The sequence below is a fragment of the Leopardus geoffroyi genome, chromosome B3 (assembly GCF_018350155.1).
Source record: "Leopardus geoffroyi isolate Oge1 chromosome B3, O.geoffroyi_Oge1_pat1.0, whole genome shotgun sequence".
Lineage (NCBI taxonomy): Eukaryota > Metazoa > Chordata > Mammalia > Carnivora > Felidae > Leopardus > Leopardus geoffroyi.
This window is the reverse complement of record NC_059337.1, coordinates 7,715,289-7,734,358: the sequence shown is the minus strand read 5'-3', so window position 1 is coordinate 7,734,358 and position 19,070 is coordinate 7,715,289. Positions and strand designations below refer to the sequence as shown.

The following is a 19,070-nucleotide window of genomic DNA, read 5'->3' as shown; positions in this document are numbered from 1 at the left end:
CAACTTTGCCCCCCCCGGGGGACACACCGGGTAATGTTTGGAGACATCTCTGGCTGACACACTCTGGGAGCGGGACAGAGAAGGAAGAGTGCTTCTAATAAAAATGTTGGTAAACATCCTAAAATGCACAGAACAGCTCCCCACAATGGAGAATTCTCTGGTCCAAAATGTCAACAGTGATGAGGTGGGGGAACCCTGCCTTCAATCTTTCCACAACTCTGTTGACCTCTCATGATTGAAATTACAAACTGAACCTCCCTGTCTCTCTCCCACAACCATCAGTGCTTTTGAAAGAAATTAATAGAAGCAAGTCTTGAAATTTCACTATAGGAAACACATTATATGAAGGAAAGGAGAGAGAAAGATGGAGAGTAAGGAAGGGTTAGTGGAAAGAAAAGAAGACGGAGACGGGGTTTTAAAGTAATTAGGTCAATGAATCCTAAAACCTTTGGGATAAAAGAATAGCCAAGGGAACATATCTTATCCCACCTTAAAACCGTTATTGAAATTATTGTAACTAGGAAGTTGAATAACAACATACATGGAATGATAGGACACCACCATGACATACAGCTCAGCCATGCCTCAAATCAAAAATGTGTGTATGTTCTTCTTGAAACACTCATCTCAATCCAATATTCAACCTAGGGTCTACCTTAAACATTTTTCAAGCTACTTTTACTCTCAGCAAATCAGGGTCTCAGCGGTCAAGATGGTACTGAATCCTATACTTTTTGCACACATTAGGACTTTGCCAGATTTCAACATACCTTTAAATCCAACACACTTCTCTACTAAATAATGAATCCAAATAAAACAAAGGCATTCATGTTTTATACTTTATTTGAGAAGAGACCCTACATAAACTATGTCAGGAGGATACAGGTCTACACACGATTTCATCAATCAATAAATGGAGTTGTTAACATAACATTGAAGATATGATACCATGAGGAAGACAGACATGACCAAGAAGTATTTACAACTATCACATATGATATATTTATATTGGAGATGGATATATACATATATACATGTACATGTGCATATACATACATATGTCCATACATACACACACATATATACATATATATGTATAAAATGTTTTTAAGCAATAACCAAGAAAAGAGTTTGCCTTCTTGTAGCAATTAACTATTTGAAAGTGAAGAATGGGTGGTTTTCATTGATGTCATGGTGTTAAATCTCTGCCCCCACATTTAACTTCAACACTGATAGATTCCAATGAAGACACATGTTTGCCTCGGGATGGAAGCATGAGGGTGAAGAATGGGGTGATGGGTACGGGGCTGAGTGAAGGACATGCACAATGGGAGAAATGACCTTTGGTGATACCATTAAATCATCCTTTTGTATTAAACATAAATTATTAATACAATTTAAAAAAATAATTTTCTGTTTTCTTTTGAGGTTGGGGAGGAAGGTAGGGTGGGGTGGGGAACAGAGAAAGGGAGGGCACTTGCCTTTTCAACACATCCCTTAATATCAACTGAGAACACATCCCCCCTACCCTGGGGCCATCTTACCAAGTTAGAATCCATATTTTTTGCATAAAAGACACCTTTACCCAAGGATTTTATTTAGACCACAAGCCTCTTCTCTGAAGGCAAATACAGTCATTATTTTAACTAAATTGATTCTCCAGGACTTGCTAGGATGCAAATAAACTTAGCATAGCCAATGGATTTAGTTGTCATAAATGAAGAGAATGGAAAAAATAGTACCTCAAGGAAGGGGTTACTACTAGTAAAACTCAGTTTTACTAAAACCTCAGTCACCCATTTTAAGTTAACAACTTTGGGATCGAAATGATGGGAAACAAACATGATCAGCACTGTCCAGTGGCCTGGGGGGAAGAAACAATTATCATGATGGAATACGTCTAAATCATTAAACAGAACTGAAGAACAATCCATGGAGATTAAAATAAATGACATAAAATCCAGTTGAGCACACCTCAGCTCTGCTGCTGTCAAGGTCTCCACTGTGAATGGTGGCTTGGCTGTACTACATCTGCTGCTGAATGTTTCCCAAGCCATGCCACATATCGTTTCCTAAACTCTGTAAGATTAGCTTGGCCTCGGACCAAGTGTGTGTATGTATCACATGTCCACATGCCATGTACACCATTGTTCATCAGTCGCCATAATCCAACTAATGCTTCAGATGGCCAATATGTTTATATAAACATTGGGAAACACACACAAACACATGGGCTCAGACAAGATATAATCACTTTACATATATTTAGTACAGAAAGCTTAGGGATAGGGATGAAAATCAGTTATAGCAGCACCTAAACTTCATTTGCAAAATTCTTCTCTGAGAATATAACATCCTACGAGTGCACTGAAGTAGGTACCAGCTGATTTTCCAGATATTGAAAGTTTGCTGCACAACATCAGCCTAAAGATAAAGGGACATGTAATGTCCAGTAGGAAACAAATCAGTGTACATCATTTACACGGCAATAAATCCTTCATTTCCCTTGAAATAAGATATGTAAAGTAGCACTTAGTTTAATACAAGTTTTGTTCTGCTTTAGACCTAGCTGTAAAAAGCCATTCATGCAAAAAATTACCTCCAGTTTTAGCTGGATGTTTAAAGGACACTTCTCCTGAAAACAAGTCCCTTTCACATAGGGAAGGGGGAAATAATCCCACTCAAGACAGCCAGTGTTGACTGACAGTGGAAAATACAAGACTTTGGTGTTTGTAGGACATTTGCCTTAAGAACCCAGAAGTAGCACTGAGCTCATCTCTAAGTAGGCAGAGGGCTAGAAGTGCCCTTGAATATTATAGGAATTTTCCAGAAAAAGTACTGAGAACCTCCATACAATTTTATTCTCTGGTCTGTTCCCTCCCAAGATTTTGATTGGCATCATCTCTACTTCTAGAGATGTCTGCTTCTGTACCTCTAGTCTCAGACCACTTTTCTCCCTGGTCAGTAGATCATTTGTTTCCCACCAGGCAATCTGCAACTTCTTCTTCTCTGTTTTAAGGGGAAAAAAAACCACTTCTCTTATTGAGCTCTCCTGTAGCTGTTGATCTTCCATTTACATTCTTTCCAAACTAAGATTGTTCCTTGATGTCAATATAAAACAAAGCTCCTCCATTCTAAAGGGACTCTAACAGAGAATGAACCTGCCTTCCCCTAGCTTTCACACAAATAATCTAGAGGAACTCATGCCTTTTTTGCACGGCAAGTGTGAGCACTGGAATAGGACACCCTCAGGAGGACAAGGAATGGAGGGGAAGGATGGCTTCTCCTCAGACCTACCCCAAGGTTAAACATTACAGTTCCATTGAACTTGCTCCTGTGAGACCTGGCTCTGGCCTGCTGCTTCCACCTGATTTATCCTAAAAAGAATCTTTTATGATCGTAGACCACCAAATGTTATGAATTATGATAAGCAACACTGAAGGTGGGAGAGAAAGTAGAAGAGAGGGAGTGCTCAGAGCTTTGGATGGTCCAGAGGCAGCTGAAGTGGAATTTATTCAATGTCTATGAAATAGAAGACAGTATTTAAGATGAAATGTGCAGTGACTGTCTTGCTTTCTCAGCCCGGGGGGGCCATCCTGACAAAAGTGAGGAGGATATAGCTGATTGTTAAAAGAAGACAATGGTACCTCTACGATGACATTTATGCACTATTGTTGTGCTAAATGACAACTGGTCAATCACAATGCCAAATGAAAACATTTGCTTCTGCTATGCTCATTTTCTCAGGGTACCCCTTCAGTCTGGCCTGATGAAGGCTTCAAGGAGCCATTTGCATTGTTTAAGGCAAAGTTAGCTGCTGAACAGGACTCAGATCTGAAGGGTGGCTGCTGGCATTCAAAGCAGTGCCTACCTAGCGTCTCCAAAAGGCTTACTAACAGCATTACTGGGCCCTTTTCTTCCCCCAAAACTCATAGCTTCTGTTCAGCTCCTGTGAAATATCGCCTACAAATGCACACAGGATAAAATGTAGACCTGTACTTTATGGGAACCATGCAGATAAAAAAAAGGAAGCAATTGCCAATAATCAGCCTCCCATTTGGGAGTTTACAAATCAATGGTGCCTTGTGAAGACTTTCTGCAGAGGGTTTCTCTGCCTAAGTGTGCTGTCCGTTGATGTCTAGGCGTCTTTCTTTCCATTCCTCTGAGCCAGGAGACCTGGCAGTATTAGTCCAGCCTTCACCATTTGTTGATGAATGTGACAAAAACAGCTAAGCCACTAGGCTTAGAGCTAAATAAAAGATGTGAACACCTGAACTTAAGAATAAAGTCTTGCAGGCGGAGGCCCCCATGGATAGGAAGTAAAGGAAAAACCTACTCTGCCTTGCCTAGAAGGCCAATCAAGATAGGTTTTAATTCAATTGAGGGAGGTGTTTGCTGTCCCTGGTGCTGAAAACAGATACCCAGGAATCACTGACCAGCCAGAAACTGTGTCTTCATCAAAGTGAAAACTCATTCAGCAGAGGCTGACTGTAGGTAGCAGGTCCCAAAACATGTTTCAAATGCCTCTTTTTATGCCATTTTAATGAAAGTGGCCCTGAAGTGACCCTGGTTTTCCTGCAGGACAGAATTAATGCATTGCCATAATACTGATGGGGTAGTTCATCCAATCTACCTCCCCATTCAGTCCCTACTTACATATTCCCTCATGTAATGCAAGGACCTCCAATTCTTAGAAAAGCATTAGGGGCTGCAGAAATTACCTACATACTTCTTTTTCCTGATACCAATTACAGACATGGGATTGATTTGACTTGCTATGATTAAAAGTTCCTGAAGGAAATATTTAGGTAAAATGTTACCACATACTGGAATATGGGCCCCTGAATTTCTCTCCACCCCAATCTTATTGTCACATTCTGAGAAACTGAGCAGAGCTTTTACTATGCCTAAGGTCTAAACCCAGAACTATTTCTTTACTGGCTCCACCCACCCCCTTTCAGCCAACACACACACACACACACACACACACACAAACACACACTCTCTCTCTCTCTGAAAGTGAAACTTACTTAAGAAGGAACATAATTCTTCCCTTAACAGTACACAGTTTTTTGCCAGAGAAAGCAGGACTGCTGTTTTCTCTCACATTCAAAGTGAGAATGTTCTTGTCCTGACTTGCTTTCTTTTCATTTTATTTGGACAGTGCCCTTGAGCTTACCCACCATGGCCCACACACATAAACAAGAAGGGTCCTTGATGCTGTGGGGTAACAGAAAATTACCATGGGCCATTTTTGGTTGCTTCCGACTCTACTGGGCTTGGGGGAGTCTTTGCTTTTAGACATGAACTAAAATTAATCTTTTCTAGCCTTGAAAAGGAAGTATCCCAATAGCCCCTCAAAAAGACTAAATTCTCAGGAAAGGGAAAAAAGCATTAAAATAAGTTCTTCTTGTTCCTGTTAACATATTAGATCAAATTTTCCACTTCCAGTGAGTTATTTCTCAAATGATACCTCTGAAATCCTTAAATAATCAGTCTTGTCACTAGGAAATTACACAGTGAAACGGCTTGTTCAAAGCAGGCCTTCACAGTACTGTGAAGGAGGTCATCTCCTCGGGATTATCAGAATGAATTATGGAACACTGCCCTGAACTAGCTTGCCTTCTCCAATTTCACACCGTAATTTAAAATCCTAGTCATAACCCAATTTAGACTCTCCTTTCAAAGAAAGCTGAAATGCTTTCTGTTGCTGCACAGCTACAGGGGGCGCAGGGGGCGGGGGGGGGGGGACAGAATTCCAGCATGGAGATGTTGCTTTTTTATGTAAGACAAACAAAAATTGAGCCCAAGGTAAAAAGAGAAAACAGAAGTCTGAACTTGAGCAAAATATTTGTGGATTTCTTAGGATTTCAGGTACTCGGCTTTATTCTGATTCCTCTCTGGAGTGATCAAAATCTTCTTTTTTTTAATCATGCACAGCTCTTAGTCAGTTACATCACACCTGCTTGTGGCTCGGAAATCTAAAGGAAATCACACTCTAAAGATTAACCTTGCCAAGTAGTCACCATTGCAAGGTACCTAAAATAGTGGCTGATGCTACAAACACCTGGGATTTTTTTAGGGGCTGTAAATGACTTCACTGTTGTAACCTTGGCAATCTGGCCTCAGGATTTACTGTCAGGGGTTTCATTTTCAATCAGAGGCGTTTCTCAGTGGGAATCCCACTCACACCTACTTGTTGGTGCTCAAGGCTATCAGAAGTGTGGTTTAGCATTTGGTCTTCACTCAAGCAGTTCATTCCATCTTAAAGTTATTTCCCCATGTACAAAATGCTGGCCCCAGAATGAATGCAAAGCTGCTTCAGGATCATTATCACTTCGGGTACTTCCTGCAAGATTAGTTTTACCACCCAATTTATAAAGGAAGCTTCATACAGTCTTCAGTTAAAAAACATTACATTTAAATCTACAGAATCTCATAAAATCAACAACGGATGATCTGGAGTTCAATGCAGCAGGAGACGGCATCTTGCTATGAAATGTTCAGGGTTCCAGGCCTGAAAACAAAACCTACTGGTAATCTCTTTTCAATGACAAAGCCAAATGGGTAAACTATCCTCCTTCTGCTTATATTTTTGTAAAGGTATTCTCCATCTCTCGAAGCTCAGTGGCCAAAGAGGAAAATGCCAAGGCCACAATCTAGAAACCGGACTGCAGGGGGAATTTAAGAAATTTGAAGGAGAAACTGCTTGTGTGCCTCAAAAGAAGGCACATGCCAGAGCCACTCACAGCTCGGCATCAGCAAGCCTATTTGCAACACTCACTGCCAGAGAGGGGGCTTTACCTCTTCAAGGGGTCCTGTGGCACTCACAGAGCACTTTGACAGCTATGACTTCATTGGGTGCTCATTACAACCCTCCGTGGCAGGAGGGGGGTTGTTAGCGGCTCTTTTCTGTGGCTTAAGAAACTGAGGCATTTTCAGCAGGAAGTCGAGCTCAGAGGTCCTCTGTGTCCTCAGCCCATCACCTCCCTCCACCTCACTTGCCATTTTATCACAGACAATATTTAACATAGACCCCATGTCTTTCCTAAAGAAATAAAAATGAAAACAAACCTCACTGAAAATATTAGAAGGGGCCCAGAAAAAAAAAGCAACATTGAACTATCCCGAGAGTTATGGAAAAAAAAAATGATATTTGATAAAAAATAGGGGTTGGGTTAGACTTGATGAATTTTAGTAGCAAATATGGCTAGCTGATCATAGTTCATTATTGTGTTTTTAGAGCCATGTCAAGGACAGAGTTGAAGCATCTATTGAAACATCGTGATTTGCGGAATAGAGGGTCTGGTGTCCTGGTGATTTCTCCAGTGATTTCTTCCACCTTATTGTTCCTTAAAGAGGGAGCATGTTCTCAGGTTCATTGCTGTTCTTAAGGTATAAACCCTTCTTGTGCCATCACAGTAAAGATCTCATTTGATAGAAAAAGCCTCTTATCCCCCTCAAGATTTAGATGCTGCAAACCTTTGTGTCAATATTATAACCATTCCACTAAATAAATGAACACTGTGCTGACATGTGGTCTGTGGTGCTCCTGTTCCGTAGGGGCATAGTACACTCACACTGGGAGGGGCCTGGAAAACAAAAGAGAAAGCCACGGTTTACCATTTATCTGTATATTTAACAGCCAGGGGGGGAAAAAAGCCAGAGAAATTTGAAGGAAAAGCTGTTGGTAGCAGGCTCTCCTTTCTCAATCAAGCCGGAAGGAAGGGATGACTTCAAAAAGACAGACTGAGGCATTATAATAGGCTTGTTGTCCCGGAGTCTCTGGTGCAAAAGCAACTGATGAGGTGCTAATGAGGAGCTAATCACTTGGTCCATGGAGCTGGAAAGAGACTGAGGGATGGCTGCTAGAACATACAGTTTTCTTCTCCAGGAACCTAGCTAGGCTCAATCGTGGCTGATGCTCAGGGTAGGGAAGAGGGAGATGGGCCCAGAGGGCTTTCCTTGACTTTCAGAGATAAAAGCCAGACTTTAAGGGCTGGAGTCAGGGACAGCGGATGGACCACAGGAGTTCAGAGTTTGGACAGCGTTCAACAGCAGGTGTGAGATGTGAACTGATTGCAAGATGAACACCGGGCTGACTCTGTAGGATGGGAGGCTGTGCACACTTGTTCTGGGTGAGTCTTGAGAAGGTATGCTTTAATGACAGCTGGTCGGAGCCCTCCCTGGGTGAAGTAGATCGGCTTAGCCCTCACTGGAATCAGAGAGAGGGCTAGTCTGCAACTAGCTGCCAGCTGCCCATTTATACTAAGGACACTCCCACCTCGGGCCAGATAATTGAGGTGACCTGTGCACAGCCACCCACCAAGTAACACCCAGTGCAGTTACTCACTTCCAACCCAGTGTTCCTTCCATGTCCCATGGAACATCTAACTTCCCCAGGGAAAATCGGACCCTTTCTCATCAAGTTCTGATTCAATCTGAATGTTTTGAGTTTCCTATCTAAAGGCTTCAACTCCAAGATAGCTTCAGTAATCTGCTTGAACTATGTATATCTGTTCACATGTATATCTGTACTTAGCACGTATTATTCAAGCCAAAATTCAGTGCTTCTCCCCGCCCGACCATCCTCCAAATTAATTACATAAAATCTATATCAAGGTTTAGTTTGGTTTTGTGTTTCTCTGAGAAAACTAGTCCAACCTTTAAATACGAAGGTTCTGAAAACTTGGGATCCAGTCTCCTTTGAAAACACCCTAATTTCATAAAATGATCCATAGTGGAGAAAGTCACAGGCTGTGTGACGATATTAAAAGAAAAGATGAGCTGTAGAGAAGTTTAAGAAGCCACATGTCTGGAGCATACTTACTTGCATGCACATAGACACAGATATCAGTGGGAGGAACGTGCAGGGCACGTTGGCTTGTTGGGTCATATTGGACCAAGACGAGTGAAGATGCATTCGTGGGGGGCGGGGGGGATGGCGTGCACATGTGTGCATTTAAACAAGTATTATAAATAATGAGGGATGAATGTAGTTTGCACTACGTGAGCTTGAGCATCTAGAACAAGACGCAACACTGATAATTGCTTTCAAATAACGTCCTCAGGTTTGCCTCTGTATGACTGTGACATTAGTTGGCCCAGAAATCTATTTTCCCCAGTCAATAAACACAGTGTCCTTGGCCGGAAGCTTTCATTTCTCCTAAAGAAATATCTGAGAACATACAAGGAGACTGTTACTCCTATTCAAAGCAAGAGGCAAGGTAGGAAAAACAATTTCAGAGAGAATCAGAATCAGTAAAACCCCCGGAGAAGTATGCGCTCTGGGCTTCACGGTGTTCTAAACTCTGCAGGTCAGTTTCCCAAGACACCCGGGATGGTGTGGAGCAGCCCGAAGGAGGGAATCTGAAGGTGGAGGAGTCGGAATCTAAACTAAAGGCCTTTTCTTCAGACTTCTGATGTAATTAACAGCCTTGGTTTGTAAAGAAGCCGTGAGTTCAGATTTGAGGTTCCCGCTGGCCGCTGTGCCTTCACGTGGCATGGCACAGTTGGGTCAGAAAGGGTCCAGGCCACGCTGGAGCCCACCACCCCATAAGGAAAGAGCTGACACACCGGGGCTTCTGAGAGGTACACACTCTGTCCCAACCAGGAGAGGAAGGAGCTGGGGCTGCCTCTCTCCCATAAGGATTGTGGGAAACCCCTGCACAGACCCAGGGCAAGCCCTTTGTCCATCAGAACCCACTACCCCATCTGGCCACCTGGCTGTAGCCCTGACCTACTGCATCCACACCAAGAATTGCTGGGGGACCCCGGGGAGCGGGTGGGGAGGGGGGAGAGCAGGGTTCACTGAGGCAGTGCACACTAATTCTTCATAAACCATTTCACTTTGTGCAGCGTCGAGATATGCTGCAAAGCCATTTTGTCATCAGCAGAGTGGCTTCCACGCCTTGATGTGCAGTCCCCTCGGGAAAAACCAAGACAGTGACCCCCACTGTCACTCCCACGGAGTGGAAAACTTGGCTCAGCACTGTGGTCAGAGAGAGGTCAAGAAGCTCCCTCTGCTGGGCTCAGACCCCAGTCATGGCTTCTCTGCTCCTGGGGGCCAAAAGTTCACAGATGGAGTGAGCAGTGGGTGGGGAAGGGATGGGCCACCGAGGGTTCCAGATGGGATTTGCAGAGATACACCACTTGCATCCCAATGAGCTTTGCAGTAAACTTCACTGCACAGAGGTTAATCTAGATGTCAACGTTGTCTGACAGCATCGAAATTACTCTGGGGCAGGGCTCCTTCACAAGTCTTAATATAACAGTCAATTCCATCCTGCCTGCAGGAAATGAAGGTTTTCTGCTTTGTGTGCCGAATCATTCAGCGCCAATTTTCTCACTGTTTGAAGTCCTAACTGTTTGTGGTCCTGGAATTCACCTCACATTAAGACTTTCATGGAGTAGGAGATGTTGGATTGTCAGTCCCATGGAGGCAAGAGGATACAGCCAAAAGAAAAAAAAAAAAAAAAAAGGAAAAAGTAAGAAGCACAAAAATGAAAGAAAATCTTCTTTACTGAGATTTACTTCTCTTCTGCAGAAAACAGAAATCAAATCACCTGGACCAGGTTTATTCATTTACCCCAGAGGTGGGCTCAGAAGCATCGGCTGAACGTCACATAGCTGTTAAATGGAGACGGGTCACGGAGAGTTCTCCAAGAAAGAAACAAAACATTTAAGGAAGCTATTCATTTGAGTGTGTCCTCCCAGTTAACATATCACAAAATTCTTCTTTTTTAATGACTTCCATACACTCTTCTTAAATGAAGGAATAACTATCAGACCTAGACTTGAGTACTGACATTTCTCATTGGGCTTCGGAGAAACTGCATCCAAAACAATGTTCGAGAATATAGTGGATATCAGGGTTCTCAGTCTTCCTTTGGACTTTGATGAAGGATGTCTACACTGGTCATTGTCTAAAGTGAGAACAAACCAATTCTTCTCATAATATGTCAAACTGGAAAGCAAGACACCTGAGCTCCAAGGTACTTCTCAGATGCCCTGAGCCTCAGATGCTCAGGACTTTCCTCATCTGTGTTCTCTTGATATATCTAGAAACGTCTAGCTTTGTTGGCCAGAAGTGTCTCTTGCAAACTACAAGTTTGGGCCATAGCACTGCACACAAAGCAATGTTTACCTTGGTGATTAGAGGAAAAATTAACAGAGCTTACTGTCCTGCCTCAGTATGAGGGAAATAACTCAGCACACTGGTTTAAGACACCATCCCTACTGCAAGTATCAGACAAGGCCTAGTTTTAAATTTGGAACTTAGCTAAAAAGGAAGGGGAATCTGAATTTTATTACTTTGATCAAGAATTCCAAGTATTTTGAGGGGGACCTCAATCTCCACAGATCTCCTTGTGAAATAGGAAAGCATCTATATTGGCACACTGACACTTGGGCCAGAGACATCTCTTGTTGCAACGCATAGAATTTTTTTAGGAAGTCAAGGAAAACTATGCTTGGGGAGATTGCACCAGGGAAAGAGAGACTCTATCAGAAGCCATGATTCAGTTCCTTAGGGTGAAACAGTTTATGCTTACAGCAAAAGTCCTAATGCCCAAAGTAGTGACACAAAATGTTCACCACATCCACCAGTCACTTTTCCAAAAGAGTGAGCATGATCGGCATCTCACATTCTCTCTGTCCCATCCCTTCTAGGGAGTGGTTGCATCTACAGTCCTGGTAAATTCAATGCCGACTCCCAAATGGAAAGTAGTAGAAAGCACTCCTGCAAGGTAATCTATCAGACTGCCAGAAGGAGGGATTTTCAGATGCCCAGAATGTTGTCACCAGCATTAATCCAGGGAGCACCAAATGATCAAATTTTACAAAATGACAGATTTCCCAATAGCATCTTTCTGTCTCTTGTAGGCCAGTCCATCTCTGGATAGCTCATCTCCAAGGAATGTGAGACTGAAAGAGACCAAGCATCAAGGAATCCGTTTGCTGAGTCCAAGCAGAACTTCACTGAAGTCAGTCTAATTGAATATAGAGACATAAACATACAATGTATATGGGCCTATACTTCCCCTCAGATGATGCTACCAATGATGTTAAGCAATCCCAAAGCATTTTCTGGAGTCTATGATACAAAGACTTGGAATTTCCCTTTAAAACCTATTATGTGCTAGCCTGAACATTTTATTTGGTATCAAAGAAAAGTTTGGCACACCAGGGACCAACACCAAAGTGGCTACAGCACCAAGCCCTGAGCTAAGGGTGCCATTTCTTGCTCTAAGGCAAATGCCATTGGGTACTCTAGCAGGCTGGCTCCACCAAAGCTGACAATAGCCATCCCGGGGGCAGCTGAGAGTGGTCCTCTAGCCTGTCAGGACATGGCTCATTCAATCAACACCTAGAGGCGTTTCTTGGCTTCAGACTCTAAGCAAAGCACAGCGAAGCTCTCAAAGCCCAAGACTGCCTGTTGCAGTAACCACACCTCGAACAAGACAATCCGGCTGCTGTTTAGTTTGGGAAAAGAGGAGCAAGGATGCCATTCATCATTCCTGAAAGGAAAAAGGACTTGGGTGAAGAGTCTGCATCCTAAAATACTGCCCTCTTTCCAACATCCTACCTCCTGGAAATAGCATTTGAAGGGAAACATCTGTTGGTTTCTGAGCTCAAATTGCCAGTGGCCTGCATGAGAGGTACGCAGGCGTGTCTCCCTATCTTGGAATGGTTTCTGCTGGCTCACGGTGCATCGGTGTGGAATGGAGTAGCCAGCTAGCTGAGGAAGGAAAGCCTGTGGAAATCAGCCATGGGGCCAGGCGGCAGCCGGTGAGCCCGTGTGCCTGTCCCCCCACCCCCCAATATCCCTCAACCCTACCAATCACTACAGTCTTCCCTATGTGCCTTCCAGAAACCGTTTCTTGCCTTGGGTAACTTTTCCTCCTCCCCTTCCATACCTGCCTTTCATCTTGTCTCTTATTTCTGATAAGCAAGTAAAAAAGCAGAGAAAACAAAATAGGTGGGAGCAGAACAGAATTTTTTTTTTTTAATTGAGAAGAATCCCAAGGATATCTATTCTGGTCTCTCAAATGTCTCAGATGAGAAATCTGATACTCTGAGAGATTATGACCTGGCCATGGTCACCTGGGTAACCAAGAGCAGAGCTGGGACTTCGACGGTCTTTCCACATCCCTGCATGCTCCCACCCAAGCTCCCATGCATCCTGTAGTGTCCCAGCACAACAGAATCCTTCCGCTTTTGAGGGGGTGTCTCACGCACCCCCAGAAATTGGCTGTCAGCTCTCCTATGGGTGTTGGTTTCTGTAGTATTTAGCACCAAAAATATTTGCACTAGTATATTCCACAAGATAAGCATCACTAGAGAAGAAGGGTAAGGTTCAACCTGAACCCAGAAGGACCAAGGCTCCTTGGCCTCCAGAGGGAAGCCTCTCTCCAGGGAGGATCTGGGCATGATCTGCTGAGTGGAGGAAGACGATTCTCTCGTCTGTTAGCAAGAGAACGCTCAGTGAGTCTCGAGATCCACTGAGGTCAGGGATATAATAAGAGGGCGGCATCTGGTTCACGTCCAAAGTCAAGAACAGGGAGGACCCTTGGCCATGCCTCCTTACTCCAAGGTAGGCACCCAACAGCAGGTCCCTGTCACTCAGTCCAGGAGGGGACCAGATGAGGAAGACATGGCAGGGAGGTCAGCCTCAGGGACCTGGAGCTTCCCCCAAGGCTCACGATGGTGTCTGCATCCAACCGCATCTTCACGGTCCCTCTAGCATGCTTTTTTAAAATGTGGATTTTGGTGTGGAGGGGTGACAGTGGGACAGACTGGGGTGGCTACACTGGCTGATGGGATGTCACTGTAAGACTCATTTAGTCACACTGAGCTCTTTGAAAATAAATAGATGGATAGGCCTTCGCCGGAGCTTTCTAGGTGTGCAAAGAGGCTGGGGATGGGGAAAAAAGACCAAACACGCCCTCTGGGTCTAAAGTCATCTCGGACATCTGCCATTGTGACGGAGGCACCAAGAAGGAGAGGAGTGTCTACAGGACCCATGTGGGCCCAGGCCCTCGAGCCCCCGGGCGGCAGCTGCCCCTGCCCACGCAAGGCCCGAGGAGGGCCACCCTGGAGGGCCACCCTAGCATTCCGGGGCGCTACCGAGAACAATGGCACAGTGACTCAGCACTGTGAGAATCTAAACACTTCAGACCCTGAAGGGCCGGAGACCAACAGGCACCTCTTGTTTCGCAGACAGGAGACTGAGACCCAGTACAGCAAGTCTCAGCCGAGCTTCCCACCACAGGAGGGATAACGTCCCCTGCTTGCTCCCAGGGCCCCGGGTGCCCCTTCAGTGACCGCAGTCCTAGTCTTTGCCTCCCTCACCCTCCAGAAAGCTTTTTTTCCCTTGCCTTTACATAAGTCAACATGTAGACTGTACAAAGAGAGCACGACAAGGGGGAAAGAAAGCCGGGCCTCCCTCTCTGCTGCCCCTTGCTCTGCCCTCACGAGAGGCAGCGGCTTCCAGGGGACATGATGCAGACACATCCCCATGGCCAGCACGAGGGCCTGTCCAATCAGACAACTTCCGTCTCTTCCAGGGCTCCTGGCTCCCGAAGGAACTGTCTTCTTCCATCAGGCCGTGATGACTCTGCACCCTGAGGTGCAACCCTAGAAGGTTCCTCATTCCCAGTTGCCCAGCAGCTTCCAACTCCTTCCCACACCCCCTCTTCCCAGCCTATCAGTGACCATGAGGTTCTAGAAACACAGCCTGTGAGATGGAAGGCCACACAAGGTCTGTTTCGGCAGCAACGGGAGCCTTGGGGCCTCACATCTAACCAGAAGGCCCTTCCCCCTCAAGGCGCCCCCTCCACGCTCACCTCTCTCTTAGTTACCCTGCTCAACACCAGACGGCACAGTTCAGCCAGCATTAGAGGCCCCAGAATAGAGCCACGGCCTCTGGGCGGAAAGACAGGAGGATACCTGCCATAGGAGAGCAAAGGGTTCCTCTGAGGTGGTCGGTCCACCCAGCTCTCCTCCAAAGTCCTTTGGGTTGGGAACCCAGCACAGTGAAAACCCTAAACCAAACTCCGGCTCCTCTCCCAGCCCAGCTGAGCGGCCCCACTGATCCCCGACTCCCAACAGAGGCCTACAGTCTGAGCACAGCTCTTTTCTATTGGAATAAAAACATTTGTGGGTCTAAAAAAAGAAGCAAACCACACATACAGGATTTGTCCCAAACCCCACAGGGATGCCCGCACTGCAGCTGACCAGGCCGCCCGGGGCGCCGACAGCCCCTCCGGCTGGCGGGGCAGGGTGCGGGTCCGAGCCCCCCACTCCCGGAGGCTCCCACTGGGCAAAGGCCAGGCCACTAGGTAGCTCTGTGCTTGGGGTGAGGTGGAGGGGCCGGCGAGCTGGGAGGGGCCAGGCGGTTGCCCTCCGGAAGCATTTCCTTGTCGTGCATCGGGGAGGCCCGGAGATCTGCCCCCGTGACAGCCCTTGACAGCAGCGGCCAGGACCCCAGCCCACACGCCTCATTCTCTCTCCCTGGTCAGGGCTCAGTCCTCATTAAGATGCCGCGCCTGTGGCCGTGGCCCGCAGCGGACACCTCCCAGAGAAGCCTCGGCCCCTCCCCCCGCCCCCAGCCCACAAAAGCGATTTTTCAGCCCCTGCATTTTCACAGCAGCTCAAAGGCAGATGCATCCATCCTTCCAGGGCCTGGAAACGTGAGGAGAATGCCAAGGGGCCGGTGCAGGTGCCAGATAGATTCTCCCCTGCTGGCTGCTGCCCACGGTACCGCCTCGCTCCCCGATACAAGCGCTGCCCCACGCTCTCGCTACACCTGGCTCCCTTCCCTGGCAGTGAGGTTCACCTGGGACTTGCGAGAGGCCCAGGAAGTGGGGGGCTGGGTACCTGGGCAGGCAGGATGAGAAACAGAGGACACAGAGGGGCACACTTTATAACGACCTACAAGGAACGAAGTCTCCTGCTACCGGAACCCTGCTGCGTCCGCATTTGCGGGCAACACGCGGGACGTTCCCTTTGCCCCCAAACTCCCCCAAAGGCCCAAATGCGGGAGGTGGGGCTGAGGAGTCTTTCCAGCGAGGGAAAGACGAGAGGCAGTGCCTTGCCAGGGAGGGTTCGAATTTCAGCTTCTTCTTCTGTGGCTAAGTCCAGAACGTCCAGTTCTTGAGGTTCAGAGAATAAATGGCACGTCCCTTTCAAATTTAGGAAGGAACGTGAGCGTGGTTTACACCCAAGATGGATGAAGTCCATTGTCATGATGGTTTTGTGTCTTGTCGGTTGTTACGTGTTGACTGGTACACGCCCTCACTGACTTCCAAAAGCATCAGGACTCTACTTTCCAGAATGGACAAATGGGAGAACTGTCTTGAAGCAGAGGAAAGGGGAAGGCGTGGAGCCAACAGTCAGGGGAGACATGAGGCTTTTCCAGAGGCTCCCGGTCCGGTGTTCTTTCCCGCTGCATCCTGAGTGCAGTTGATGGGGTCTGTCCATGCACCTGTGCAGAGCTCGGGGAGGGGGGGGGCCGGGGAGGGGAAACGCACCTGTGCAGGTAATCGCCTGAACAATTCGCACTCCACCCCAGCTCCTCCTGTCCCGGCACGAAGACCGTCTCTGTGTCGTCAAGGTCTTCGGCTCCGAAAAGCCGGAGCCGAGGAAGCAGGGACCCCAGCTTCCATCAAAGGGGGTTTCCATTTGTGTTTATAATATTTAAGATTTTCTGAGTTGTTGTTACAGTCTTATGGTTTCTGTGTCAGCAGCTTCTCTCTGTATTAGAGAAGGTATCTCTCTGTCTGTGGATATAGATAGATAGATAGTTAGATATATAAATATATATATGTATATATATATATATTCGCCAAACTGCCTTACAGGGTTTTTTCTTTCCTTTTTTTTTTTTTTCAGTGTTGTATGTGTAGCAGGCACTTGAGTTTATATGAAGATGTTCGCTTCAGTCAGGATGGAAGAAAGGAGTGTGAGGTGACAAGGGAGGATGTGAGGCCGGGAGACAGGAGGCAACAGAGTACGCATCCGTGACCGCCAGCCACCGCTAGCCGAGGATGTCCAGGTAGATGGGGGCGGCTTTCCCCAAAGCGTGAAGGACTTTGTAGATCTCCTTGATGTTCAGCCGCTGCTGGGGTTCCCTCTGCCAGCACCCCAGCATGACGTCGTACACCTCTTTGGGGCACACTCGAGGCCGCTCCAGCACACGACCCTGGGTGATACACTCGATGACCTGAAAAAGTGGAAAGCAGCAGGACGTTACATCCAAAGCCCCGCCGGGGCCCCGCGGCTCACACCCAGCAAAAGCAGCAGGCGACGACTTCACGGAGGGGCTCCAGTGCAGAGCCGGGGTGCCCCCCTGCACGGGCAGCAGGCTGGCTGGAGACAGCCCGGAGTCTCTCCCCTGTCCTGTGCAGGTGGCTGGCTGGCCGCGCCCACCATTGCCCTTTGTGCCCCGCCCCTTGGGTCAGGTCTTCACGGGCTCCCCCACATACACTCTCCCCTGTACTTGACTCTTCCTCTCTGGCCCTCAATTTCATCTGAACGCCGCCCTGCATTCATTGCCACTTAGCAGCAGGGTCTGGCATCTGACCTGTCCCTCCCCTCTTATGAGCCTGAATGACTTTGAAACCCCCTTGAAGGAGCTCTACACCATCTGGCCCCTCCATGCCTCCCTCCCCTTAGCTCCCACTTCCTGGCCAGCTCCCCTCCTGCTCCCAGCCTCTGTGTAGAGCACCTTGCTTATCTCTAAGCCACCTTGCGGGTCCCTTTCTCAGCAAGCCCCCACCCCCTGCTCTTTGCACTAACCCGCATATTTGGTTTCTGTGAACATCCTTCACACCAAGACTGCTGCACGATTCACCACTGCCCAGCTGGGTGGCCGGCGCAAGTCAGTTAACCTCACGGGGTCCCAGCACCCTCATCTGGAAGATGGGGATCAAATGTCTGCCTTGACTACCTCCTAAGTGTCGTAAAATGAAAACGAAGCCAAGAGCACGAAGCATGAAGGGGAGGCCTAAGGAGGCCTAAGGAGGAGTAGGAAGAAAACAAATAACGTGTGGTGGGACCCACCCCAGCTGGCCACGTGGGGACCATGCCTGTAATTTGAGCTTCATTTCCAATTTCTCAAAGGCACTTCTTTTTTTTTTTTAATGTTTATTTATTTATTTTGAGAGGGAGAGAAAGAGAGCATGAACAGGCAGGGGCAGAGAGAGAGAAGGAGAGAGAGAGAATCTCAGACAGGCTCCGCACTGTCAGCACAGAGCCTGACGTGGGGTTTGAACACACGAACGGCGACATCATGATGTGAGCTGAAATCGAGAGTCGGATGCTCAACCGACCGGGCCACCCCGGCGCCCCATCAAAGGCACTTGTTTGCTGACCTCGAATACGTGACGTTTCAAGGTTTTATCTTCCACGACTTGGGTTGGTTTTAACTTCTCCCTAACTCTGGGCAACTTGCCCCAAACTCCAGTTTCCTTGTTCGGAGACGGGTTGTAATGATAAAAATACACAGAATCATCTCTAGCTGAGTGCCTCTAGTGTCTCCGCCCCCGTGACTCTGTGTTCAGTTGGGCAAGACAAGTGCCTTTGTTCTCTTTTGTCTCCCCCTGCTGACCCCAACAGTGCCATGTTGTCTCATGTCACTCTGACCCCAGGACAGCCTGTCAAACCTTTACTGTGTCAGCACCTTCCTGGTCCTGTTCACCCCGGGGGTTGGAGCCAGCCCACGAGACTCATTTCTGTGCCAGCCCGATAGGTCTCCAGCTGCTCATATTCTCCGTTCTTATTAGAGCCTTGTCTCCACACTCCATTACCTTCACCTCCACGGAAAGGGACCCAGCTCAGACTGCAGCAGCTGTTAACGCTACGACCAAAAGTGCTCTGTCGCGTCTTCTGCAGGGTGGGGCTGGCTGGGGTGTCAGCTTCCATAAAGGAACCCGTGATCAGTAGCTGCCAGCACTTGGCTGCTCTGGAGGGTGGAGTGGGACAGGTGGCTGGAGGGCAGACAGCCCACCTTCAAGGCCACTGTCTCACCGAACTGTGTTAGAAATGATCAGAAACGTTGGGGCACCCAG

General features: G+C 47.1%; 1 protein-coding gene across 1 annotated transcript in view; it reads right to left on the bottom strand.

Moving 5' to 3' along the window:
• Positions 1-825: 825 nt before the first annotated feature.
• Positions 826-19,070, bottom strand: part of NTRK3 (neurotrophic receptor tyrosine kinase 3) — a 397,129-nt gene continuing 378,884 nt past the window's right edge. The window contains 1 exon segment of the mRNA XM_045448711.1: positions 826-17,224. Coding sequence (XP_045304667.1) covers positions 17,039-17,224 — 186 coding nt within the window. The 3' untranslated portion in view covers positions 826-17,038.